Source organism: Paramormyrops kingsleyae, chromosome 21 (genome assembly GCF_048594095.1).
Source record: "Paramormyrops kingsleyae isolate MSU_618 chromosome 21, PKINGS_0.4, whole genome shotgun sequence".
In the NCBI taxonomy this organism is placed as follows: domain Eukaryota; kingdom Metazoa; phylum Chordata; class Actinopteri; order Osteoglossiformes; family Mormyridae; genus Paramormyrops; species Paramormyrops kingsleyae.
Genome location: NC_132817.1, coordinates 13,127,028 through 13,151,878, shown reverse-complemented (window position 1 = coordinate 13,151,878; position 24,851 = coordinate 13,127,028). Strand labels below are relative to the sequence as shown.

The 24,851-nt window shown below is 49.1% G+C and overlaps 3 protein-coding genes across 7 annotated transcripts; 1 reads left to right on the top strand and 2 right to left on the bottom strand.

The window, feature by feature from the left end:
- Positions 1-906: 906 nt before the first annotated feature.
- On the top strand, positions 907-4,264 carry LOC111847609 (calcium and integrin-binding family member 3). The gene is made up of 6 exons (XM_023818957.2): positions 907-1,023; positions 1,465-1,499; positions 1,820-1,931; positions 2,814-2,961; positions 3,623-3,818; positions 3,936-4,264. The coding sequence occupies exons 1-6, from the start codon at positions 973-975 to the stop codon at positions 3,955-3,957; spliced, it is 564 nt and encodes a 187-aa protein (XP_023674725.1). The 5' UTR covers positions 907-972; the 3' UTR covers positions 3,958-4,264.
- A 96-nt stretch (positions 4,265-4,360) lies between these two features.
- Positions 4,361-9,223, bottom strand: LOC111847608 (ras-related protein Rab-8A-like). 2 transcript variants are annotated; one of them, XM_023818956.2, is made up of 8 exons: positions 9,049-9,223; positions 8,264-8,324; positions 8,121-8,181; positions 7,920-7,997; positions 7,747-7,836; positions 7,572-7,637; positions 7,137-7,187; positions 4,361-6,701 (listed from the first exon to the last, which is right to left on the bottom strand). In XM_023818956.2, exons 1-8 carry the CDS (start codon positions 9,170-9,172, stop codon positions 6,612-6,614), a joined length of 621 nt encoding a protein of 206 aa, XP_023674724.1. In that variant the 5' UTR covers positions 9,173-9,223; the 3' UTR covers positions 4,361-6,611. The 2 variants fall into 2 exon arrangements, with proteins under 2 accessions (XP_023674724.1, XP_023674723.1); XM_023818955.2 differs by having other exon boundaries at positions 4,361-6,704; positions 9,049-9,219.
- A 1,059-nt stretch (positions 9,224-10,282) lies between these two features.
- Positions 10,283-22,614, bottom strand: LOC111847603 (tropomyosin alpha-4 chain). 4 transcript variants are annotated; one of them, XM_023818945.2, is made up of 9 exons: positions 22,386-22,609; positions 19,815-19,940; positions 13,193-13,326; positions 13,003-13,120; positions 12,844-12,914; positions 12,375-12,450; positions 12,127-12,189; positions 11,944-12,013; positions 10,283-11,230 (listed from the first exon to the last, which is right to left on the bottom strand). In XM_023818945.2, the coding sequence occupies exons 1-9, from the start codon at positions 22,497-22,499 to the stop codon at positions 11,148-11,150; spliced, it is 855 nt and encodes a 284-aa protein (XP_023674713.1). In that variant the 5' UTR covers positions 22,500-22,609; the 3' UTR covers positions 10,283-11,147. The 4 variants fall into 4 exon arrangements, with proteins under 4 accessions (XP_023674713.1, XP_023674714.1, XP_023674715.1 ...); XM_023818947.2 differs by lacking the exon at positions 10,283-11,230 and adding an exon at positions 11,286-11,798 and having other exon boundaries at positions 22,386-22,614; XM_023818946.2 differs by lacking the exons at positions 19,815-19,940; positions 22,386-22,609 and adding an exon at positions 17,876-18,330.
- Positions 22,615-24,851: the final 2,237 nt, after the last annotated feature.

Below are 24,851 nucleotides of genomic sequence, written 5' to 3'. Positions count from 1 at the left end.
CAAAATGTAATACTGTACAAAAATGAAACTACGTTTTGTTATTGATCCATCGTTACACAAGGAGTTTTTGGTGCTGGGACCGATTCGGAGGGGGTGCCCGTTTCGGCCGAAATTTTTAACCTTTCATAATTCATCCCCCATGAAAACCAGTCCCGATGGTAAGGCGACGTATTTTTTCTATTAACGTTTTATTTCCAGTCTTTTCACCAAAGGTTCTGCCCACTGCCAAAACCCACTACTCGGGGAAAAAGGACACAACTATAACATCGTTATCGTTATTTCCAGCACTGTTATAATGTACATTTTAAAGAGAAAATCATTTGGCTGTTATGGAAATACAGCTGAAAGATCCTATATTTACATACACGTATTGTCATGGGTAAATAATCCGTGCATTCGGAAACATTTACAAAGAAAATGTCGACGCTTTATATATGAATACTAACGATCGCGTTTCGTATTAAAATGTCAGTAATCTTTTCTTATTTTCAAACTTTTTAAAACTCCCACGTTAGAGAATCCTTGACTATGAGTCCAAAATTCATCAAGTTTTAATATGGAGTTTCTTTCCCAGACCCCCCGTGTGAGCAGCACAGACCGCCACACAAAGCGAGATCATCGCAGCCGCCGCATTATAGATGACAGGCAGCCATACGGATTTATAATGACCAAATAATCATCTGTAAGACGAGCCTGGGAAAGGGGTAGGGTCCGGCCTGTCCACAGGGCACGGCCAAGGGCTTAACGGCGCTCAGAGTGATAGCCAAGGACAGCCCTTGTTCATGTTCAAAGGGGATGAAAAACGATAAAACGCCTCTATTATAACGGGGAACTAAATGCCCCACTGCCGACCGACACCCGATCCTCCCCCCGCCCCCCGTGCGCGTCCCGGCCCTTTGTCCCAGCACCGTTTCATATCTGAATTATCCCGGGTTTCCATCACTCGGTACCGAAGCTGGTGATGGCGAAGGCATGGGGAACAAACAGACCATCTTCACCCCCCAGCAGCTAGACGCTTATCAGGTAGGTCACTCTGCCAGGAGGGAGGCAGGGCGCTCTATCCGCAAGAAAACCCTTAAAGAAAAACCACAAAAGCGAGGAGGTTGGTTTAAACGTAGATATACATCAGTGGGAGCCGGCAGTCTGTATATAGAGGGCACTTTGCAGCTGTAAAAACCATGCATCGGTGACTTATATAACTTTTAATGATCTCTCATATGGGACCTATTTTTGGATTATTATCTATATTGCCAGTTACTCAGACAATGGTTTTAATTGCCTGTGCTGCGATAGATTTGAGCTCAGTGTTTTTGTTTGTTCAGTGTTTGTACTCAGGTTGACCCTGTACCAATACGTCACGTGGGTCTCCCTATTCTGGCTCACTATAAACTTCTGCAGAAAGCAAAACCGTCAAAAAACGAAACATGTCTGTTTAAACTATTGCTCATGTGTATGTCTTTGTAGGACTGCACGTTTTTCACCAGGAAGGAAATTTTACGGTAAGATTCTGCATCCATATATGATGACAAGCGTTTGATCATTTCCATAAACCAGACCGTCAAGGGTTATGCCCCGCAATTTGGGGCGCCTATTTTTTTGCGCTTTACTGTGGTTTTTAAAAGCCTGGCGTACTTGACCGCCAAAAAACATCACGGGAAGGCTGCGAGGTAATGCTTTAGCGACGTGAATAAACCTTTTGTGATTGCAAGTTCATCAATAACCGATTGCCTGAAGGAAAATGAGACAGATCATATGTTGAATTCTGGCACATAACCACCTGGTCAGAATCTCCTTTAACAGCGATTGGATGCTTTTCTAGGCTGTTCTACCGTTACCACAACCTGGCACCCCAGCTGGTCCCCCTGGACTACACCAGCAAGCCAGATGTGAAGCTGCCGTACGAGCTGATTGGAAGCATGCCGGAGCTGAAGGTAGGGCTGCCAGCTCTGCGCCGTGCCACTGCTACTTAATCATTCATGGCTTACTAATAGAGAGGACCCTTTGCGGGTTCACGCCTCATCGGATCCTGAACCGGCTCCGTTACCCTCCGTCCAGCACAGCACGCGCTCAGACCTCTTGCCACCCCCCATTCATGCTCGTTTGAGGAAACTTAAATGTAAATATATCGCAGAGCAGATTGTGTATCTGTGTTTCATGTTGGTCTTATGCCTTGATATCATGCTGTGATTTTATGATGTATGTGAAGCACTTTGGTCAGTGAGGGCTGTCATTAATCTGCTATATACAGTCTGTAAAAATTCAGACCACAGCAAAAATTTCAGTTTAACAAATTTCTCAATTTCTGATTATATTTGTAAAATTAACATAAAAAAAACTCCTGCTGGTCTCTTCCCTGCTTATCATTTATAAATGGTTTCTTCCTTGCTTTATGGGTCTTCAATCCAGCTCCTAGGAGCCTGTTACAAATTGTCCTAGCAGTACACTTCAGTCCTGCACTTAATGTTTCCCATTCTTTTTGAAGGTCACTTGAGGTCATACTCTGATTCATGAGTCACTGTTGAATAAATTGAGTCACCTCTGGCATTAGAAAGTTGCTTCTGCCCTCTGCCTGGCTGGTTTTTGGTTATTGCCAGCTTCTCCTGCTTCACCTTGTTCCTGGGTCACGCCGTCTTTGAAATTTTGAGCCGGGAAGGAGCCGGCGTCACAGTGTAGCCTTCTACCAGCAGAACCAAGAATAAATCAGGATTTAAAAATGCAGATTTCTAAAAAATATAGAGAGGTCTCTTTATTTACAGCTCTGAAGAAAATTAAGTTGACTTTACTCCAAAATGGCCTCTCTCTCCATGTTGCAGGACAACCCGTTCCGGCAGAGAATAGCCCAGGTTTTCTCGGAGGATGGCGAGGGCAACATGACCTTGGACGACTTCCTGGACATGTTCTCTGCGCTGAGCGAAATGGCCCCACGGGACCTCAAAGCCTACTACGCCTTTAAGATCTACGGTCAGTGTCGACTCGCAGGGCCATCAGCCAGAGCAGAACCATGAACCATCAGCCAGCTGAGGCTGTGGGTCCTTAACTTCACTCATAGGCTCATCCCAACCAGAGCAGCCAAACTGATCCCCCAACTCTGTTGACCAATAAGCAGCCTGGGAGTTTGGCAGATGTTTACCACCTGATAGCTAACAGCTGCCATGATTGGCTGTGATGAGCTACCCCGGGTTGAGCCAGTTAAGTGTGACCAAGTCAAGTGGGACAGGCTCCAAGAATAATTGATGGATTAGCATAAGGGTGTCGCAGGGCCCGAGCCCCCCCTAATTAAAAGACGCTGACAGCTCTGCTTATTTTACAGCATATGGTCACGGGCATGGGTCAGGACGGATCCCATGAATTATTCACGGCCATTAAATGAAGAGGGGGCCGGGGGGAGGAGGGGGGGCAGCATAGGGGCTGTATACTGGCACTCATTGGGCTCAGTCAAACGGGACAGGGTCACGTTAGGCCGGGGTGGGAGCTCTCCTGGCACTGCAGAGATGGGGTCAGGTAGCCTCGGTGACATTTAATGAGGAGGACTTTAAGATGAAGGATCGGGACAGCTGGTGGTGGGTGGGGGGGGAGCTCCCCATACCTTCCTCCCACCTGAGATATCTGTCCCTCTGCTCAGACTTCAACGACGACGACTACATCTGCAAGTCAGATCTGGAGAAGACGCTGAACAAGCTGACTCGCAACGAGCTGACCGAGGATGAGGTGCGCATGGTGTGCGAGAAGGTGATCGACGAGTCCGACCTGGACAACGACGGGCGCCTCTCGCTGGAGGACTTCCAGCACATGATCGTCCGTGCCCCGGACTTCCTCAGGTGCAGCGCCTCACTCGCCTGAACTTCGGTTACCTTCAACATTGTTAACTAAGGCAATCACGTCCCAGCTCCATCAGCCTGCACCTGAGTGTTCTGCTTTTGCTTTCTGCCTCTCAGCACATTCCATATCCGGATCTGAGGGATCGGCAGCGCCCTCGACGGGACACAGCAGGAGAATCAGGATGGGAAGAAGAATGATGAGATGGTGCCGCAGGACAATTCAGGAAGGCATTTCTTCTGGGTCCTCAGTGCCTGGAAGCCCATCCATGATTAAGGTTTCAGATCCTTCAGAATTACTGAAAGCACTCAGACGCTTGATCCCGAGTGACAGCGATATCAAAGTTACCACTGAGGAGCTCATTCTTCTGAGGAATGTTTTCCCCCCATCATGTTACAGGTGTTACTATAACTGCCAAGACTCTAAAGAAATTCAGAAAAATATTAAAAGCCAGATGAATAATCCAAGTTGCACTCAGTCATTCTAAGAGCAACAGTAATAAAAATACCACGACTATCGTATTTAGAAATCACAGTACGAGAGCTGCTTTAAAAGAGTTTAATAAATCGTCAAAAGTCCGCATCTACACAGCCGTAGAGCATTACAATACAATTCTACAAGATACAGTACGACAACTGGTCATTTTCCATTTCACTGGCCAATATTATTTACAATTTATTTGGAAACAAGGCAGATTCGGCCTCCGGAACGCAGTATCGAGAAAATCGGATCGCGCCAAGTGATATGATTGGGTGGGGGGGGGGGGGGCAATTGAGGAAGAACATAGTAGGCAGGGTGTCGGAGCAGTTAGAGTGTGAATAGGGCATCCCTGGGAAGACCAAAGGGCACAGAAGCTGGGGCCGAGGCTAGTCTGAAGAGCTCAGGCATCCAGAGGAGGCGACCTGCACCACCGTCCATCACAGCATCACCACAGTAAAGACTCCTCACAGCAGATGGAGATCTTTGGCAATGACTCAGCAACACCGAAGCACGACATTCAGCTTGAAATGTGCCGGGACGTGAATATGAACAAAGGGAAACCAAGATGGAGGTCAGCGTGCGTCTCCTACCGATCTGTAGGTGGGAATGTTCGACGGGAAACCTTTTGGGAGGCAGTGAAGAATCTCGGAATAAGATCAGCCGCAGCATGGGAATGCTAACATGATATGTAATCCCCTCTTTCAACAAAACACTCTGAGTCTACCTGTTTATTTATATATGTACAAAAATGTACAGACCTCAAATATAAGGATGCATAGTTCCAAAAAAGCAGGGGGTCAAATCGGGGCCAGATCGAGGGGCGGGGCCAGACCGAGAGGCGGGGCCGGGAACAACCATGATGCTCCTCCTCAAGCCAAAGTACTGCACAAGGCGGGCAATAAAACAGCTCATCAAAAATCTGACACCCTCATTAAGCAATCTGCCGAATCTCTTGCAAATAAACAGGATATGATATAAAACGGATGCACCCACCACTGATACGCCTGTTTATTAAACAGAGGGCTAATAGAGTGTCTAAATCACTCACCTAGAGAAAATGCAACGTTGCCGTAACCAACAGGGTCACTCTGACCCCAGCAGCATTACTAGCCGGCCCCCTAGAAGCTGAGTAAGAACTGGCAGCCCAATTTGCAGAATATACTTCCAAAATGATCTTCTTTACATTTCACACGTCTGGGCTTCTCTTATTTCAGCCAATTCCGTGTTGAATTCTTTTTCATTCAAGAACTGGATTTTATCGTTTAACCAATATACAAAATTGAAAGACGCCCCCATCGAAACCGGAGACCAGTTCAAAATGAGGACACGGCTTTTTAAAAATACGAGCGCAAGCCAGCATACTGTGGCAGACGCAGACGGTCAGAATGTCATAAGGTGCGCTGTCCTGAAACAGCCGCGAGCGCGGGGTTCGGTTAAAGGATTAGACCTTTGTGTACTGAGCAGACAGCTACTCTGAGGTAGAATCTGGAATGTCGGTTAACTTATGACGTGAAAGGCCACGGTAACAGGGTATCAGGTCCCGGGGGGGTGGGGGAAGGCGGCTGGCTTTAAAGGGCAGCCTCAGGGCACGCCCCACACTCTGCGCAAGGCCAGCAAAGCACACGGCACGCTCCACCACAGCGAACGTGAAAGAAGAAGCTGCGGCAGGGAAATCCACCACAGATCACCCTTGCTTACTCATGGGAATGTGGTTCCGGAAGCTTCTACTCAGGGCAGAAAGGCAGGATCTGACAGGAGGGGATGTCTCTGCCCGTCTGATGGAATAACGGCGTGGAAGGGTGGGGAATGGTTAGTCTAAAAGAGAGGGATGAAACTAAGAGCTGTCATCGTGACATTCTGTAATAAAATTCCCTCTTTTAAGTAATTAAGCCTTCAACACAAGATTACGTGAGATAGGACACAAAACGGCACAGGATCAGTATTCTTGATGCTGGGGGGGTGATACCTTTGAGGTACAGGAATACGGCAGGTGGGGGTGCGCATTCCCGCTTATTTTTTTGGGTGGGGTGCGAATCCTGGGTGAAAATATGGGAAACTTTGGCACCTTCACATCCAAGCTGAAGCTAGAGTGCAGCATGGAGGAGAGGTGAAGATTGGGGGGGGTGGGAACCGCAGACACCAGCTATGGGTTCCAAGATGGTCCTCTCCTGCTGAATACCCAGTACTCAACACAAAAAAGGCAGAAGCTCTGTTACCACAGGAGACGTGGATGGAGGTTAGGGAGGTAAGAGCCTGAGAGTCCCAGCACCTCCTCCACCCACGCCGGTTAGGGGTGGGGGGTGTGGGGGGGGGGGTCACAGCAGCACACAGCGAAACAGGCTGGATTTCTTCTGCTGCTCGCTTGTGATTTTCATGCCTTGACTGCTCCCTTCCAGATTGTTGCCCTGCTGGCGGAAAACAACACGACCCAGTCAGAACCGGGGCAGAACCCAACATCTGATCGGAAGGTCCCAGGTTCAAATTCCATGATCAGCATCCCATGCTTCCGGCCTGTAACCCCCCCCCCCAGTTTCTCCATGGACAATCTGACCCTGCTCTCTCAAAAAATGTGCATCTCTAAATAAAAACACAAACCCAATACCCTCCCGGTTGCACAGTTCACACTCTTCCCCATTGATCTATCACCTGACGACTTCAGATACAACCCCGGGCCCCCAAAGAGAGAAATGGCCCCCCTTCAGTTTGGCCCTTTCCTGCAGGCACATGGCCCTGCTGCCTCTGGCCAGCTCACACATGGTGGAGCTGCAGTTCCCCTTCTGTAACTCGAGCTTCTAAAAAAAGCAAATAAAACAGAAAGTCAGAAGAGGAAGCCATCTTACCAGCTTCTTGTCCATTTTCACCTTGATGTCTCTGGCCAGAGTCAGGAATGCCTAGACAGAGACAGAAGATGGAGGATAGAATGCCATGTTACACAGTCGGCAGATAAATAACAGTACTTCCCAGAATCCCATTCTTCTATTTTCAGCATAGCATTTCCTGTATTCAGGCCTGGTGAGACAGAGCAGTACTCCTGGTATGAGCAAATTATGTCACAGGATGAGTCATGCTATGTTTGACAGGATCATGGAGAAACAGTATGAGCCTTAATCAACTGCCACTGACGGACCAACCTTGACCAAAACATCTGCTCTTCCTCAAGGCAGCCTACATCCCTCATATTTGTCTCCAAACATCTGGATCGGCACATTCCCCACGATGCCCACTTCAGTGCATTTTCACCCCGCAGAGAACCAGAGCAGGTGCCGTGAACTCACATTCTCCACATTGATGTTGGCCTTGGCGCTGGTCTCCATGAATTTGATGCCGTACTCCAATGCCAGCTGAGATGATCAAGAGGGACAGATTGGTCAGACTTGAACAGCTGACCAGTGTCAGTGGCAAATGTGCTAATGACTCTGCATTTCCTCGGGGGGGAGAGACAGCTCTCACCTTATCCCCCTGATCTCTGGAGACTTGACGCTTGTCATTGACGTCACACTTGTTTCCCAAGACCATCTTCTCCACATCGGCTGAGGCATGCTAGGCCGACAGACAGCAAGTTAAACCGGGGCTATGCCTTAGTTGAGCTCCTACCTTAAAGCCTTCTATGAATAGCTTCCTACCTCTTCTATGTTCCTTATCCAGTTCTTAATGTTGTCAAACGACTTCTCATTGGTGATGTCGTACACCAACATTATTCCCTGAAATGAGGAATTATCAGATTCAACTGTTCTTACTCACAGAAGCCTGGTTCCACATTAAGAATCAGTGTGGTTTGTGAAAAGGGGGTGTATCACAGGTGGAGGTGGGTGGGGCCAAGATACCATGGCTCCTCTGTAGTACGCCGTTGTGATGGTCCGGAAGCGCTCCTGACCAGCTGTGTCCCTGCAGGGCAGTGAAACTGCTCAGAGGTGCATTTTCAGAGGGGCGGGGTCTGGCTCAAACTCCATGGTATCATGTGACTTACCATATCTGTAACTTGATCTTTTTTCCATCCAGCTCAATGGTTCTGATCTTAAAGTCGATGCCTGCATGAGAAAATTAGAGAGGATCAGCTGCACAAGATGGGACCTGAAGGAAGTTAAGGTGCTAAAATCCCCCATTTGTTATGTTTGTGGATGAAAGATGAGGTATGCCTAGTTGCTTTCACTATCACTGTCCTTCTGGCCACACACAGCAGCCATTAAAACAGCTCGTTAAAATCTCACGGACACCATCATTAAGCGATCTGCCTAATCTCACAGTCTGGAGGTTTTTGCCGAATTAAATGTTAACGATACTACAGCGGCTCAGGACAGCACTACCGGTAAATGTACCTAAGTGAGAGAGTTACAGTGAGTCTGTCCCGTTCTGGTCCGGTCCCCTCTTGTTCCACGGTCCGGTGCCGGCCACCCCACCCCTGCCCAGCCCAGCCCAGCCCAGCTCAGCCCAGCGGCGCTGTCCCGCCCCTTACTCTCCCGCCGCCACTCCAGGCCCCTCCATTCCCCTCCTGTCTGTCTCAATCTGTCCCATCCCGTTCCCCTCCCCGGATTCCCCGGCTGCCCTTCAGAACCGAGACTCTGCCTCGATACGCGTGATCCCTCCGCCGAGCCCCGCTGCTGGAGAGGCAGAGCCTAGCAGTAGTTAAGAGGCTTAGCGTAAGTCCGAGCAGGCGGGGAGCCGCGCCGTCCATACGCCGGTAGCACACCGCAGGTTAACCCGGACAGCTGGCCTGTCACGGCTTGTGCCCCGGAGCTACGGGCGGCAACCTACCTATAGTGGAGATGAATGTCGAGTTAAAGGCATCTTCCGAGAACCTGAAGAGCACGCAGGTCTTCCCAACGCCCGAATCCCCGATCAGCAGCAGTTTAAACAAGTAATCGTAGGTCTTCGCCATATTACTTGCTATTGCGGAAATCCCGCCCGGCCCTGGCCAGCACACGCCTAGATACGTGGGAGGGCCCCGTTCACTGTCATTGGATACAAAGGTAATCAGTCACAGTTCAGACCCGCCCTATTGTCCCTGTTTTACATTGTTATTTGAGAAGCATACATCGATCAATTGGAGGTTCGATTACTTGACTGAGAGTTTTACAATATGATTGGCCAAGCAAGACGTCAATCATAAGTAACCCCTCCCCCCTTGTCCGTATTTGTTTCAATGTACTACATGTCCGCGATTCAACCCGAAAATTCGTGTCCGAATAACGAATTGATAATTTTTGCCCTTATTTGAAGTGTCGGGCTCCGAAATTTCTTTTCACACAAGAAATATTTTTACTGTATTTTTTAAAGGCTGAATGTATTTGTCATACTAGAGAACGTCATACCGTTATACGGGCGGAAGAAACACCGATACAGAAAGGGCTACTGAATTTGAAAAAAGATGCGTTGCAATTTGACAACTTCCAGAAAGCGGAAATACGTTACGTTATGTATTCATTAATAGACGTAGACCTGTAAGAGTGAAAATGTAGCAGGATGACGTTACTTTGCGGAACTGAGAAGAGGAACAATGTAAACTAACGTGTTAATAACCGTGTGACATTCTGATGGAACTAATATGAAATAATAGACATTAGTAAAATACATCAACTAAAGATTAAGTTCAAAATATTATATCGTGATTTGCAGGGCAAAACGTTTGAAACATTTGGAAACGAAGCCTGGATAACTATAACTGTCCTACTGTAAATTGCCCACTAGAGGTCAAACGCTACCCAGGTTCCAAAGCTCTGCGTTTCCCGACGTTAATATAAAACTCACGTTTCTTAACTTTTTAGTTTGGAAATTAGGGGATATCCTGTCCGCAGTGAGACGGACTCAACATGCTTTAGACAAATGAAGCTTTGTTCTTTTGGCGATTAATTAAATTTCAATTAATGGTATTTTATCTTTTTAAGTAAAGCAGTGACAACACTACACATAAATAATGAAAAAGTACAACAGCTTACAACCCCACGAGCTTAAAAGTCACCTGAAATGACCAAGACAGCAAAGACATGAAGGGTTTTTTGTAAAAATTTATTAGAACTCAGAGTTGGACAGGTAAAGTTGAACACAGTTACAGAAAGGCCGCAGTGAGCTGCTTGGTACAGTATGTGGTCCTGGAATGTAAGGCAGCCTCACCGTGACGTGACACAACACAATCCACGCAGACACATTTGATAAATCCCAGCCTTTCCTTCTGAGGACAGGAGTGGTCGAGGTGATGCTTGGGTATTTGGGCTGGACTTTGCCAGATTTGCTGGCTTACTGTTTTGCAGGGAAGCCCAGGATTTCAGTGTCTGCCCCCGAAGAGAAAGCAGCAGCCCTGCAAAATTCCAAAACGTCCCACCCCAGACATGCCCGTGTACCAAACGTAATATGACTGATGAGAACATGTAAGATAGAAGTAGAGAGCTGGACAGTAGGATTCTCTGATACTTTACCAAGTATAAAGCCATGCTTTCACTCTTAAATCTACATAAATTTAACATATATTTGGTTCTGACTACTATATACGTCTAATACCCATCAAACTGCGTTCTGTTTTCCCCTGTGGGTTCAGCAGCACGGCCAACGGTAAAGAAACAGACAGAATACCCATAATTCCCGGTGCTGCAGTGCTCCAGGCTGCTTTGCTCCGTCGCTCTGGACCCAGTCATGTGACACCGCGAGAGCATGCGACGAGGGACACGGAAGGGACGGGACGTTTTCTACATTTCACACAGACGAAAGACAAAGCGGCACCGATGGAGAAATAAACTAACAAGAAAGTACAGAAGAGGAAATGGACGCCGTCTCTATCCTCCAGCCCAGAACGTGGGACAGGACCGGCGCGGAGTACTGCCAGCTGCCCTGCTTTCCCGCTCATTTCCACCTTTTTCATGTTACAAGCTGTTTAGCTCCTGCAGTGTCTGATCCAGCACCTGGTGCATTCCCAGATTCTCTTCCTTGGCACTGGACAGTTTCTCTGCGGAGAGAGAGCTGGAGGTTACGGCCAACCTGTTGCTGTGAGGGACATTTGAAATTTGGACATTTCACATCAAGAAATTAAAAATACAGACCAAGATTTTGTTTCAACCAACCATTTAAATATTTGAAGAGCCAGAATCACAGAGTACTGAGCAAAATATTGGCCTGGATTTTTACTTTGTGGATCTGAAATGTCCGCCTCTAGAATCTCCACACGCTCGAGGCCGGATGAGGCTACACTGCGAAATGAGTGGAGCAGTGAAGTTCTTACCACCTCAGTCCCGGAAGAAACAACAGCATATCAGCACGAGATAATGTACGATAGGGAGCCACCAAACAGGGTGTTAGAAAGAGAAGTACAGGAAGGAAGACAGAAAGTCTTTGTTGGACAGAGAGAACTTTATTAAGGCGTCGTGTTTACAGAGAAATTCCCAGATAGACAGGAGAGGCAGAGGAAAGGCAGGGCCAGCGGCAGAGCGAGGCCTAGAGGGAGCTCATGTCATTCAGGGCGTGATCCAGCTCCTCGCTGATAGCTTTGTACTTCAGCTTCTGGGAATAAAGCTCATCTGCAGGTGGGAGGCCAGCAGACAGGAGCGAGGAGAGGAAGACAGCAGAGGATCAGAGAGGAAAGGGAGGAGAGGACAGGAAACAGGCAGAGAGGCAAAAGCAGCATTAAAATGTCAAGGAGGGGCGAGCGGGCCATATTCATACCTTCCAGGTCATCGATGGTCTTTTCCAGTTTGGCCACCGTCCTCTCGGCGAACTCCGCGCGGGTCTCAGCCTGTGGCCAATCAGAGTGAGGCGCTGTGGTCACCATGGTGACAGCCCGCCTCCGCACGCACATACAGACTCACGCGCGCGCTTGTCGGGACCCTGCCTCCCACCACCTCTCACCTCCTTCAGCTTGTCGTTGAGCAGCTTAATCTCCTCTTCGTATTTGTCCTCTTTTTCTGAGTACTGTGGACGTGGGAGAGGAAGGTCACTCATCCCGTCAGCGGGACGGCCGAAACACTGGCCAGACGTCTATGTGTCTCAAAACAACTCCCAGTAGGAGAGCCTACTAGCCAGTCGAGCCCAGTAAGGCCCAACTCTGACTGGATATGGGTTGAAGACTCACCCTCCCTGACAGAAGGAGGACTCACCTTCTCTGACTGGGCCTCAAGGGACTTCAGGTTGTTGGTGACATTCTTCAGCTCCTCCTCCAGATCGCTACACTTCCTGTGAGGAGAAGAGAGCATGACTCCTCATTTGGGGATATTAGCTGGCTTGTCCGTGGCCTCCCCAGCAAAGCCCCTCCACTTGAAATCTGCAACTAAAGAGCCCAACTCTTCACTGAATTCATTTTATGAATGAAGGGGCCGCTCTTAAATATTTAGTCTACTCCCCCCCCCGCCCTATGCTCCAGGCCTTGGCACCCTGACAAAGAGCTTGTGAAGAGATTCTACAACATAAATATCAGTGTGACCCAGGGATAAGTGGATTTCTCAGAGAAGCAGTTTCAGTTATAAGCCCCGCCCCTCCACAACCTCTGACACGCCTCCTGGCAATTCCCATTTGATCTTAAGAGGATGGTATGTAAGCCATGACAGGCTGAGGACGACAGGCACTCACAGCTCGGAGATCTCTGCCCTCTCCTCAGCTCTCTCCAGCTCCCCCTCCAGGATCACCAGCTTACGTGCCACCTGCGGGACACCCGGCCAGATGAGTGGGGAAGGGGGGCACCCACACACGGGCGTGGTCGCGGAGTCTCTGTTCTCTCGGTCGCCTCACCTCCTCGTACTTGCGGTCGGCCTCCTCGGCGATGTGCTTGGCCTCCTTCAGCTGCATCTCCTGGAGCTCCATCTTCTCCTCATCCTTCATCGCCCGGTTCTCGATCACCTTCATCCCCCTGCCCAGACATAAAGCAGTCAGGGAGCTGTGAATCCCCCACACGCCGCACCCCATGGACCCCCGGGCCTACCTCTCGCTCTCGTCGGCCGCCTTCTCCGCCTCTTCCAGCTTCTGCAGCGCAGTGGCCAGCCTCTCCTGGGCGCGGTCTAGCTCCTCTTCCACCAGCTGGATTCTGCGGTTCAAACCTGCCACATCTCCCTCGGCCTGTGGAGGTCAAGGGGTCAGCGGTCAGTGAGACGGAGAGGTCACAGACCCTAACTTCACCCGCCCGTCTGGTGTCTGCTTGTGTTCTTAGGGTTATGGCAGCGACGCTGATAGAGACTTTGTGCTCCATGAAAACATATCATATTGGGCCCCCAACACAGACCAATCCATTATGTTTCAAATATTTTAGGGCCCCCATCACAGGGGCCACAATCCTGACTCCTCCCTCCCTTATGGCCCCCTGGGTTATGATTTCTAAGTGGTTTATCACATGCTGGTACGAACTTTACACATTGAAACCATCTCAGATCTGATCCATATGGTCCCACACAGTAAACTTTTGTTAACCTGATTCCTCTGGAAATATGAACAATCAAAAAGGAGATAGGATTACTAACTAGTCCCTACTGCTAATCTGGTATCAGATGATTTATAATCTGAATGGGGTGCTGAGTCAGCTGCTCCCTTCAACATGTCCCAGTGTGTCTCACTGCCAGGGAATCTGCAGCTGATCCCACAGAACCGTTTCCAGTGCTGACAGACACCTAACTGGTAACACTGTTTATCCCAATCTCTCTCTGACCCAAACCCCTTTTCTCACTGACATTCTCCAGCAAGCAGGAAACAGTTTTCATTCAAAGACAAGCACACAAAGGAAACCCAGCGGTTCTGAGAAGGCCTGGAGCCCCATCCACAGGCCAGGCCCTGAAACAAACACCTATGTAGGCCTTTCGCCATATAGGCAGCCTGCAGGATGTCTCCCTGAATGGCAGGAACTGCAGAGCACTCAAAACGGGCTTCTAGAATGCTCCGGAAGGCTGACGTCACAGGGCCATTTCCTGAGGCCGCAGATAACTGGGGACGTGTGGGACATCTTCCTGCCGGGGGACGGGGAGGCCGGGGGGGGGGGGCTCGCTACACTGCACCAAAGGTGGGGGGGCTGCTCTCAACAGCCTTATGTCTCATGGTAACTCAGCAAAAATCAAAGTGCTTTTCAAAGTGAGATCAGGAAGACACACCATTAAAACATGTATGGAGAAACAGCACAGGAAAATTAAGAGGACCTCATCCCACGCAAGTGCTTCCCCCTCACCACCCCCCCCGCCATTTTGGAGGGGACCCTCCCACTGCCACTCTTCCTTCCCGAATGGCTGCATTCTGCTGCTTTCGGCCTTATATGGTAAAACGGGCTGCCGAGGAGGTTTGTGGGAGATGTAATAGTGATCAGGCAGAAAGCTAAGTGGAACCATCTGTGAGCTGGGGAGACAGGGGCTTGTCAGCGTTCCTCACGCGCTCTCCATCATCCACGCGGCGTGCTGGGGTCTGCCTGGGCGCCGCCGCTTTTATCAAAGAGGAGCAGGACGCGGGCCAGTGCTGGGCCTGGCCTCTACACGCACGCCAGGGCCTCAGCTGTGGCCTGGCCCTATCGCTCTGAGAATCCTCACAGAAAAAACAGGATCCAGCGCCACCACAATCCACCCATCCCACTGTTATTCTCAGGATCCCTTGCCAGCCCTTTCGCCTGGCGCTGATCAGTTTTTACCAAATGAACTGGGTCTCTCAGCTGTGAGACTTCTGCCACTGTGTGACCTCTCTGCTGTGAGTGCTCTAGGTGTGGGCCCAAAACCTGCACCATGTACTCATGTCGGGCAGAGAGGGGGTGAGGAGAGCACTCATACCTGTAATGCGGTTATTCCCACCACGGGATAGTAACTCCCCTGAGTCAAACCTCACTGATCATGTCTACAGGACATAATGTGAAACAGGACTGGGTCCACAATACTACATATTTAATGCAATGGACCACAAACCCAGACTACCACAATCTACATCTAATGTGATGGATCAGACCACAAACCCTGACCACCACAATCAATATCTAACACAACAAACCAGACCACAAACCCGGACCACCACATTCCATATCTAATGTGATGGACTAGATCACAAACCCAGACCACCGCAATCCATATCTAAAGCAATGGACCAGACCACAAACCTGGACCACCACATTATCTAATGTGATGGACCACACAACAAACCCACAGCACCCCAATCCATATCTAAAGTGATGGACCAGACCACAAACCCAGACCACAGCAATCCATATCTAAAGCGATGGACCAAACCACCATAATCCATATCTAATATGATCGCCCAGACCACTGCAATCCATATCTAATATGACGACCCAGACCATAAATCCAGGCCACCGCAATCCATATCTAATATGATGACCCAGACCACAAACCAAGACAACCACAATCCATATCTAATATGATGGCCCAGACAATAAACCCAGACCACCACAATCCAAATCTAATATGATGACCCAAACCACCATAATCCATATCTATTATGATGGCCCAGACCACCACAATCCATATCTAATATGACGACCCAGACCATAAATCCAAGACAACCACAATCCATATCTAATATGATGGCCCAGACAACAAACCCAGACCACCACAATCCATATCTAATATGACGACCCAGACCACCGCAATCCATATCTAAAATGATGACCCAGACCACCACAATCCAAATCTAAAATGATGACCCAGACCACCGCAATCCATATCTAATGCAACAGACCAGACCACAAAACCAGACTAATACAATCCATATCTTGTGTGATGGACCAGACCACCATAATCAATATCTAATATAATGACCCAGACCACAAACCAAAACAACCACAATTCATATCTAATGTGATGGAACAGACCACAAACCCAGACCACCACAATATATTTCTAACTTGACCTGTTCTCCATGCTGGACCAGCTCCACCATTCTCTACTGGGGCTGTGTGGAGCCTATGACAGTCCAGCTGTGGAAACATGGGCCGTATGAGAGACCACAGGTTCATTGTGAATTTTCTGTGCGTTAAAAAACCCTGCAGGGCTGACATGTCATAAGGAACTTCCTCTATTATAAAAAATGATCAACTGTAATTCCTCTGATAAAAGCTAACAAAAACCCCCCAAAAAGAAATTCCCATTAAAATTTCCATTTGCCATTGTTATCAAGTCATAATACTTCATGTAAACACAGCTGCACCGTCATCTCTTGGTCACAGACTTTCATCTTTCCCCATCATCTTTAGTGACTCACGGGTTTCTCCTGAATGAAAATGGACCAGAGGTACTACTGAAGGTAGCCGGCCTCAGAGCCCAGCCGCTGGACCTGAAGGGCTGCGCTGATCAGCCTGCCACGTACGGGAGTGAGAGTGCCAGGCGGTGCCCCATGGCTCCAGGAAGAGAGCCGATCCAGGGTCCCCCTGGGCGCCGATCCAGGGTCCCCCTGGGCACCCCTCCCTTCCTCCTGTAGTTCCTGATAACTCGATCCTCTCTGCCCCCCCCGTAATCAGAATCCCCACATTATAAGCAAACAACATCATGTTTAACGTTTGCCTGTTTAGAGGAGTATATAGAATATGTACTGACCAGTCCACCAGAAACAAAGTAAGACTAGCATTTCGGGCTCCTACATCCTGCCTTTGTGCAAGCAAACGCGGATTCATTAAGCCGGCTGAGGTCCTCACACCTGGCCCAGTGCCTTACACACAGCCCTCTAATTTAATCTCCACGTCATTACCAAACAATTAGTCAGTCTCCTCTCCCAATAAACATCTGAAGGATGACTTTTCCTCCAGGCTAATAATTACAGAAACTGCTGAAAGATCGAAATGCTCACTCCTGGCACCGGTAAGCCAGTCTGAACTGTCGGGGGTTAGTGGGTTCACGTCTGAAAGGTCCGCCCTGTGGATTATGGATCCAGGAGACAGGATCCACCACAGCATTCAATACATTTTCATTGAACGGCATCTAGTTAACCTGGAGCCATGGTTTATCACATTAAACTCTAAAGACCCATTAACCCAACCACCTTGGCGCTGGCCTTCTAATAACAGTGAAATTGCATCACCTTACCTCTGGCCAGAGAACCTAACCTTCATCTCTTAAATGTCCATCCAACCATAGAATCCACCAAGAATAGCGGTTCTTTGTCTATAATTAACGTTAACATTATACAAGCTGTCATATGGAAATCAGCGTTGGTTTATTACCACGTCGGGTTATTTATTTAGATCGTCAAATAACGGGGTCGTGCGGGAATCTGAGAACCCGTTAAAACGTGTGACTATGAAATAGTACGAATCGTTGTTAATGATAAAGTACTTAAAGTCTTAGGAATTAAGCACCTTTGGGATTGTTTGCTGAGACCCGCGTATTCAGTGCGTTAGGAGAAAAAGTTGTTACACATCTTATAGGTGACACAGCGCCCGATGGATTCGCCAGGAGCAGCGGATTCAGGCCACTTTTAACTTTCCCACTTTTTCTCCACTTTTAGCCGGACGGACCAACGCCTTGCGCGCTGTTAGTAGAAACTAATCAATAGACCCAAGTGGCCCCATTTCAAATAGATTAAACCATGCAGGGCTTCTAGAAAACGACAGGAGGAAAAGCCCGCACGACCCGAGAAGAAGGCAGAAGACATCAATGGTTCTAGGTTATACACGAAAGCCATGTTTTCTCCTCACTTTCTCACGCAGTTCCCGTTCAGCGTCCAGCTCCCTCTGTAACATTTGCGCCTGGTCCTCCGCTTCATCTGCTTGCTGCTGCAGCGTCTGGATTTTTCTTTTCACGGCGTCCAGAGAATTCAAACCTGCCATTGTCGTATACGCACAACTACTTACGGCCTTAAAATAAAGTTTACGTTGGAAAAATACGCAAAACGGGAAATCTTAAATACTATTTACAGTTAGAAGAAAAACTTTGAAAACTGTGCAAACTGGTTTTAAATAATCCGAGGAATGCGCAACAGTTAATTATTATAAATAGTCCAATACTAAGTGAGTTTAAACACAGGCTCAGCCTTGCATCTGAATGAAAGCGTAAAATGGCCAGCCAGACTATTCATTTGCTGCTTGGAATGTAATATCAAGGCAAAGCGTCCCAGCTGGGAGGGGTGCGGGGTGAAAAGGCAGGGTTTCCGAAGAAAGCCACGGTAACCCGCCCCAATTCCGAAGAGGAGCATGCTTCAGATGAGCTCACGCTTTCAGGGGGGGTGGGGGACGTGTCTACTTCGCTTCGGAATAGTGTGGACTAGGCAGAAATGTGCATGACTCTGCAAAGCAAGCCTGTCCCAGCTTTTGAAAAGACACTGAACCCATAGTTAGTTGTGTGGGGGAGACCCATCCGGCACCCGGTCTTCTCAGGTTGTGCCCTGGGGCTATGACTGAACCGATGCTTTCTCAATGGCTTCTCCTACTCACGTTGTCCCCAAAGGGATTCTTCCCTGGGGGTGACACTGACAACAGACCCCCATGCCGCCGAACCAGGGAAAACACGCCACAACTCCCGCCACGTTAGTGAGGGTCCTGCCGCTGCCGCGACAGGATGGCGACACATCTTAACGATGTACTTTGTTTTATGTTCGCCACCATCACCGTTGAAGCTCCCCTCAGTAAAATATTTGGGGAATGTTTGACGAATGCTTTTGGAGCACGGCACTACCGGTCATAATACAAAATGTCCGTGGATAGACATAGCTCTTCCGTGAGGAGTGTATAGCGCCTTTCAGGGAGGTCCGAGTTTCGGTTCGTGACTCTGAAATGCTTCTGTACACACAGCGGATCCCTTTATCCGGGATAAACACCTGGCAGGAATCGGCGTGTCTGTATTAAAGTTAATTTTATGGAGGCCAACGAAAAGCATATTTTCGATATTAACAAAATTAAAAATCTCCACGTCGCTTCTATATCTGTCCCATGCTGTGTGCACATTGGGGTCTAGTCTAATAGGAACCCTGTTACGTTTTTCCCAAAGCATCAATGCAGGCAAACCTTTAAACTAAGCACTAGGTACCCCGGCTTTAAGAAGCAGTATGCGGAAACGTGTTAAATTCAATGTGCAGACCGCAGGAATGTTGCTGTGCGGTGCGCCCAGCGGAAAGGTTTGAGGAGTCGATCCCCTGGGACGGAGAGCCGATCTGCCGTGAGCTCTAGGCACATTCCTCACGTTCCTCAGGAACCGCAGCTTTCAGCCCGGAATCGGGGGCCGGGACGCGCGCATCCCCCCGGTGGTCTCCGCTCGGGGGGATTCCCATCATGATGGACGTTACGCGGAGGGAGTTGTGTCATCTGGAATGCGTTGGCGCGGATAAAAAATTCGCAGAATGTTGTGTCCAATCTTGGGATGCCTCCCGCTAAATATTTGAAGCAAATGACCTAAGATTACGCAAATTATCCTGAATAAAAGATGAAAGCAGTTAAGCGATTACCACAAATCACATAGAAGGTTTTTTTTGTTTTTTTTTTACCACCTGAAGATTTCATTCATTCATGGTGAACTGTAGGAGTATCACTGACAGCCTGACAGCACAGACTTCCTGGACAGTGAGTCTTTATTGTGTGATACTGAGTAACAGGGCTATTGTTCTGGAGAGGCGGTGTGGTTGTGATGGGGTTGTCAGCTCACGTCTGCAGCCTTCTTCTCAGACAGCTCCAGCTTCTCCTGGGCGTCCTTCAGGGCCTCGGAGAACTTGTCCAGCTCATCCTCTGTGGCCTTCAGTTTCTTCTGCAAGCCCAGTAGCTCCTCCTCCAGCTGTGGGATGAGAAGCAGAGCAATGACAACTGGGTCACCAAGGCATCAACCGCTCCAGCAGATGGGAGAATGTAACCTCAAACCCAAAGTTCTCTTTCAGGGTACTGAGGATTTATGCCTGTTACTGGCCTGACACCATTAGAAGAGCAGTCCTGGGATTAAACACTGACTGGTTACTCTGTCTCCTACTGAAGCGGGTGTCTTCTGGGCTACAGAACAGGTCCAAAGCATTTTGTGAATATTTAAGAGAAATTTATGTGTTGGTAACTGGAGTAGGTCTTTAAATCGCTACGTATTTTCCAACACCAAAGCTAGTTTTGTCTGCCATGTTTTCGATGGAAACCTAGTGTGAAGGGCTGGTGGTCTGGACTTCACTCCCCCCTCAGGTTTGGAGAGATGCCAATAAAGGGGGGGGGGGCATACAGGACAGATGTGGCTAGGAGTCGAACATGAAGAGCCATGAAGATTCAAGTGTTTGCCCCTGTAAATGATAAAGATCTCTAAACATCTCCAGCCTATCATGAGCCGTTAACAGAGAAATAGACTAAGAGGGACCGGTGTGGCCCTCTTCTCACACTCCAATTCTCAATCTGATGTGACCAGAGATTTGACGTCATCTGTAGACATGATCACATAGACCTGAATTTGAGGACTTGACAAGCAACCACTAAGAGCCTATCTGCTGATTGGTTATAATGCACGCTTTGCAAGATGAGCAGTGGGAGGGACTTTAACCTCATTGGTTGTAGGACTTCTCCAAATAACCAATGGGAGGGACAACTGTAGCTAAACACAATTTCAAACTTTATGGTACATTGAAGTTCACTCTTCATGTAAATACTGGAGAATAGGGTGTGGTGTACAGTCAGTGTTGATCATATGCATGTCTGGTTCAGAGTCCGTCTGTCCTAGTACATGAGATTGTTCATTCTGCCTCTTTCCTCTAGGGTCGACCCACTGAGGACGTATTTTTAGTCAGTTAAAATGAGCTCCTGGACATGCGGCTGCCCTAACGAGCCAAGTTGACTGATCATGGATAATTATCATTAAGCCCCACATCACTGAAGTCCTCGGAAGATGCTGTCAGTCCCACAGTCGCCCCCCCCCCCCCCCGGCCTCAGGTCCCCTTCAGCCTCTTCTCCCCATATCCAAATTGCCCCCCCCACACACACACACACTCACATTCCACACCCCACTGTGGAAGGATGTCAACATGCACGTTGACCCCGTGTGAGCAGAGAATGATGGGCGCCATCTGATTCGGCTCAATATGCTTTGTTTACATTCCCAGTGAGACGGCCTGAGTGCATGACCTGTCTCCCTCCAGCAAGCATTTTCATGTGTGTTCAGGCAGCATATCCTGCCAAACCACACAGGTTTCTTTATGCTGTTTATACAGAGATGTATGGTTAGTCCCTGTAGGCAGATCAGTAACTGCTAATCCCTCCCCATAGATGGGCTTGGAGTGGTCTGGACCGGTCCCTCTTCACCTCTGGCATGTGCCTGGATTTGAATGGCGCCCCCAGGAGGCTCAGAGTGGCAGGTGGTGAGTTCTACATTTTATTCCTGGTGCACTTCTGTGCTGTTGCTTTGGTTCCCTCTGAATCGTGTTTGTAGAGAGGTGTGTCTGGAGGACACCTGGCACCCAGTTGAGCTCCTAAAAACTGCAGCTGTCTGGGAGAGACAGTAACAACCCCTGTGGTGCTGATACTTCTCAGGGACACAGTGAGTAACACCCAACGAGGGGTGTGGCAACAAGCACAACAGATGGTACACCCAACCTGCACACAGAGATTTAGGAGACTAAACATTTTGACACTGAAATTGGTCTGAGCTTGATATACTGTCATCACATGTGGAACGTTTCAGTCATCTGTCCTTAGTTTTACACTGTTATATTGTTATAATACTGTGCATTTTCCTTACATTTACACTATTGCAGTGTTACAATTCTGTTGACTTTCTTTACATTTAGATTTAATGTTATCGTACTGTACTCTCATTCCATAGATTTATATTGTTACAGTGCTAGCGCAGTGTGTCTTGCTCGTTTGCAGTGTTAGCTTAGTGTGTCCTGTTCGTTTGTAGTGTTAGCGTAGTGTGTCCTGCTCGTTTGCAGTGCTAGCGCAGTGTGTCCTGCTCGTTTGCAGTGCTAGCGCAGTGTGTCCTGCTCGTTTGCAGTGCTAGCGCAGTGTGTCTTGCTCGTTTGCAGTGTTAGCTTAGTGTGTCCTGTTCGTTTGCAGTGTTAGCGCAGTGTGTCCTGCTCGTTTGCAGTACTAGCACAGTGTGTCCTGCTCGTTTGCAGTGTTAGCGCAGTGTGTCCTGCTCGTTTGCAGTGCTAGCGCAGTGTGTCCTGCTCGTTTGCAGTGCTAGCGCAGTGTGTCCTGCTCGTTTGCAGCATTAGTGCAGTTGCAGATGACTGCGGTACCCAGTCCTCCAGCTCACCTGCTTACACTTGTCCTCAGCGGCTTTCTTGTCGGACTCCGCCTGCTCGGCGCGATCGATGGCATTCTCCTTGTCCAGCTTCAGCATCTGCATCTTCTTCTTGATGGCCTCCATGGTGGCAGTCTGGGCAGGATACTGCACAGAGAAGCTTCCTGCGTGTGGGAGAGAGAGTCTGCAGCAGACAGGGGTCGGGATGGAGAGGAGGAGTGGCAGAGGAGTGAATAAGGAGCAGCACTGTAGGGGTCGGGGTACGGCCAGAGGACCCTCGACTGGACTTTTTCCCTCGCAGACCCCTCCCAGCCACACCCTTAAAGCCCTTTTCAGGGCAGGCCTGGGCTGGCCTCTGTTTCAGCTCCCAGCCAAATCTCCTTATTTGGATCCATGTGTTGTCATTAGGGGGACAAAGAGGAGGAGATTGGGGTAGAAGAAGACCCCCTTCCATATTTAACCCCAGGCCGCTGAAAGAGATGCAGCAGGCGGCTGCAGTTATCCCGCCGGGCACAGGGATGGAGATAGATGAGGAGCTAACATCTAACCTCAGCGACAACAGCACGGGGGGGTGGGCTGCTGTCTTTAAACCTTCCTAAACGGCTGACCCCCCTCAGGTCCACAAGGTGGCCCCCTGACAGGGGACTGGTCACAGTAATCCTGGCCTTACAGGCAATACCTGAATGGTCGTCGTGTTCAAGTCACCACACTCTCAAGGGACAAAACATGTGACTAGACACACTTAGTGGTGCTTGTTCATGGCGCCAGGGGTGTTTCCTACAAAATCTGCCATGAACACAGAAAGGATATGGCTGGTGAGATGGTGCAGGCAGGCAGACAGACAGGCAGGCAGACAGGCAGGCAGACAGACAGGCAGACAGACAGGCAGACAGACAGGCAGACAGACAGACAGATAGATAGATAGATAGATAGATAGATAGAAAGATAGATAGAAAGATAGATAGAAAGATAGATAGATAGATAGATAGACAGACAGACAGATAGATAGATAGATAGATAGATAGATAGATAGATAGATAGATAGATAGATAGGCAGACAGACAGACAGACAGATAGATAGATAGATAGATAGATAGATAGATAGATAGATAGTCTGTCAGTCACCACCCAAAGAAACACACGTCAAGCTCCCAGAGTGACCTGCTGTCTAGTCACCTCCCCCCCACCCCCCAGGCATTTTGGTAGTGGGGGGGAATGAAGACTAGCATACCTCCATGACATCACATCTTTCCTCCTTGATGAGATAGAGCATTTACATGACAGCATGATACTAGAGGAGAAAAACAGAGTGAGATAATGCTGGGAATGAGGAGACAGATGAAAGACAGAGAAACAACTGATTGTGTGTGTGTGGGGGGGGGGGGGGGGCACACACATGGTTTGGCTCAGAGCTCAATGAGCAGAGTGTAGAATCTGTCCACAGGAAAGTGGCCCCCACCCTGCACAGCATGGTAAAAACCTGCGCCCATGTACGGTAAAAAGTGGCAGGAAAACCCTTGCCCCCACCCAGGGCTTCATGCGGGGAGGGGCACCTCTGGGCCAGCTGAGAGCATCCGGGGCACCTTGGGCAGAACCAGCACAGCTGCCGGGTCAGCCGAAGCAGGGGAGAGCAAAAGGGGCCGTGCTTTACCACCGAGTCCATGCTTAAGGCCACAGACGAGGGACGATCTCAGCGTGTTTGCAGGCCAACGTGCCGGCTGACGTGTCTCGTTAGGAAGCCAGTCAGACAGCAGCCTCGGGCTGCTACTCCAGCCAGACACAGGCAAACGGAAGCCTGTCTCCCCAGGACCTGCCACCGCCCCCCCTTATAGGACTCTCTGCTCGTCTCATCTTGCCCTCTTTCCAGATGGAGGTGCAAATGACCTCAGTGTATGCTCCTCACCTGCACACGCGACCTCCCACACCCAGCCGGGCCGCAACCCCACAACCAATCCCTGACTGTCCAAATCTCACTCCACCGCAGCAGGGGTGGCCAGCAGGAGCTGCTGGAAGAATCTGGAGGGCGGGCAGCTGTCAAAATGTTAGCCAGGTGTAAACAGGGCCCTGCCTTCACTGATAGCTGTGTGTCTGAAAGAACGGAGCAGATCAGGGGTCTTTTTCCAGACTACTGTCATGCGTCCTGTTCCTGGCTGACTAACAGGCTAATGGGTTAACAGGCTAATGAGCTAATAGGCTAACAGACTACCCAGCTAACAGGCTAACAGGCTTTCTGTGGAGATAAGCCCAATCCAAGCACTGCCCTCTGAGTCACACACCCTGGGGCCCTGGAGAACCAAGCACGGGTGTCTCTGTCTGCATCCTGATCTCACCACCCCCCTCCCCTGGCACCATGAGGCAGGCCTTTTAAGGAAGGCATCCCCACACGGAGGAATTAGGTCTCCGCTTCAGCAGTTTGGCTGGGTCTCTCAAAATCAGTTTGCCAGCACGTGTGGGACACCAGCAGGAAAAAATGAAACA

What these genes read in the sequence shown, in the direction of transcription:
- LOC111847609 (XM_023818957.2), top strand. Translation starts at nt 973, where the DNA reads ATGGGGAACAAACAGACCATCTTCACCCCCCAGCAGCTAGACGCTTAT. An exon ending in AGCAGCTAGACGCTTATCAG is followed by an intron (nt 1,024 to 1,464) that starts GTAGGTCACTCT and finishes ATGTCTTTGTAG; the next exon opens with GACTGCACGTTTTTCACCAG. An exon ending in ACCAGGAAGGAAATTTTACG is followed by an intron (nt 1,500 to 1,819) that starts GTAAGATTCTGC and finishes ATGCTTTTCTAG; the next exon opens with GCTGTTCTACCGTTACCACA.
- LOC111847608 (XM_023818955.2), bottom strand. Translation starts at nt 9,172, where the DNA reads ATGGCGAAGACCTACGATTACTTGTTTAAACTGCTGCTGATCGGGGAT. An exon ending in AAGATCAAGTTACAGATATG is followed by an intron (nt 8,182 to 8,263) that starts GTAAGTCACATG and finishes ACTGCCCTGCAG; the next exon opens with GGACACAGCTGGTCAGGAGC. An exon ending in CGTACTACAGAGGAGCCATG is followed by an intron (nt 7,998 to 8,120) that starts GTATCTTGGCCC and finishes TCCTCATTTCAG; the next exon opens with GGAATAATGTTGGTGTACGA.
- LOC111847603 (XM_023818947.2), bottom strand. Translation starts at nt 22,499, where the DNA reads ATGGAGGCCATCAAGAAGAAGATGCAGATGCTGAAGCTGGACAAGGAG. An exon ending in CTGAGGACAAGTGTAAGCAG is followed by an intron (nt 19,941 to 22,385) that starts GTGAGCTGGAGG and finishes CTCATCCCACAG; the next exon opens with CTGGAGGAGGAGCTACTGGG. An exon ending in GCGGCCGACGAGAGCGAGAG is followed by an intron (nt 13,121 to 13,192) that starts GTAGGCCCGGGG and finishes ATGTCTGGGCAG; the next exon opens with GGGGATGAAGGTGATCGAGA.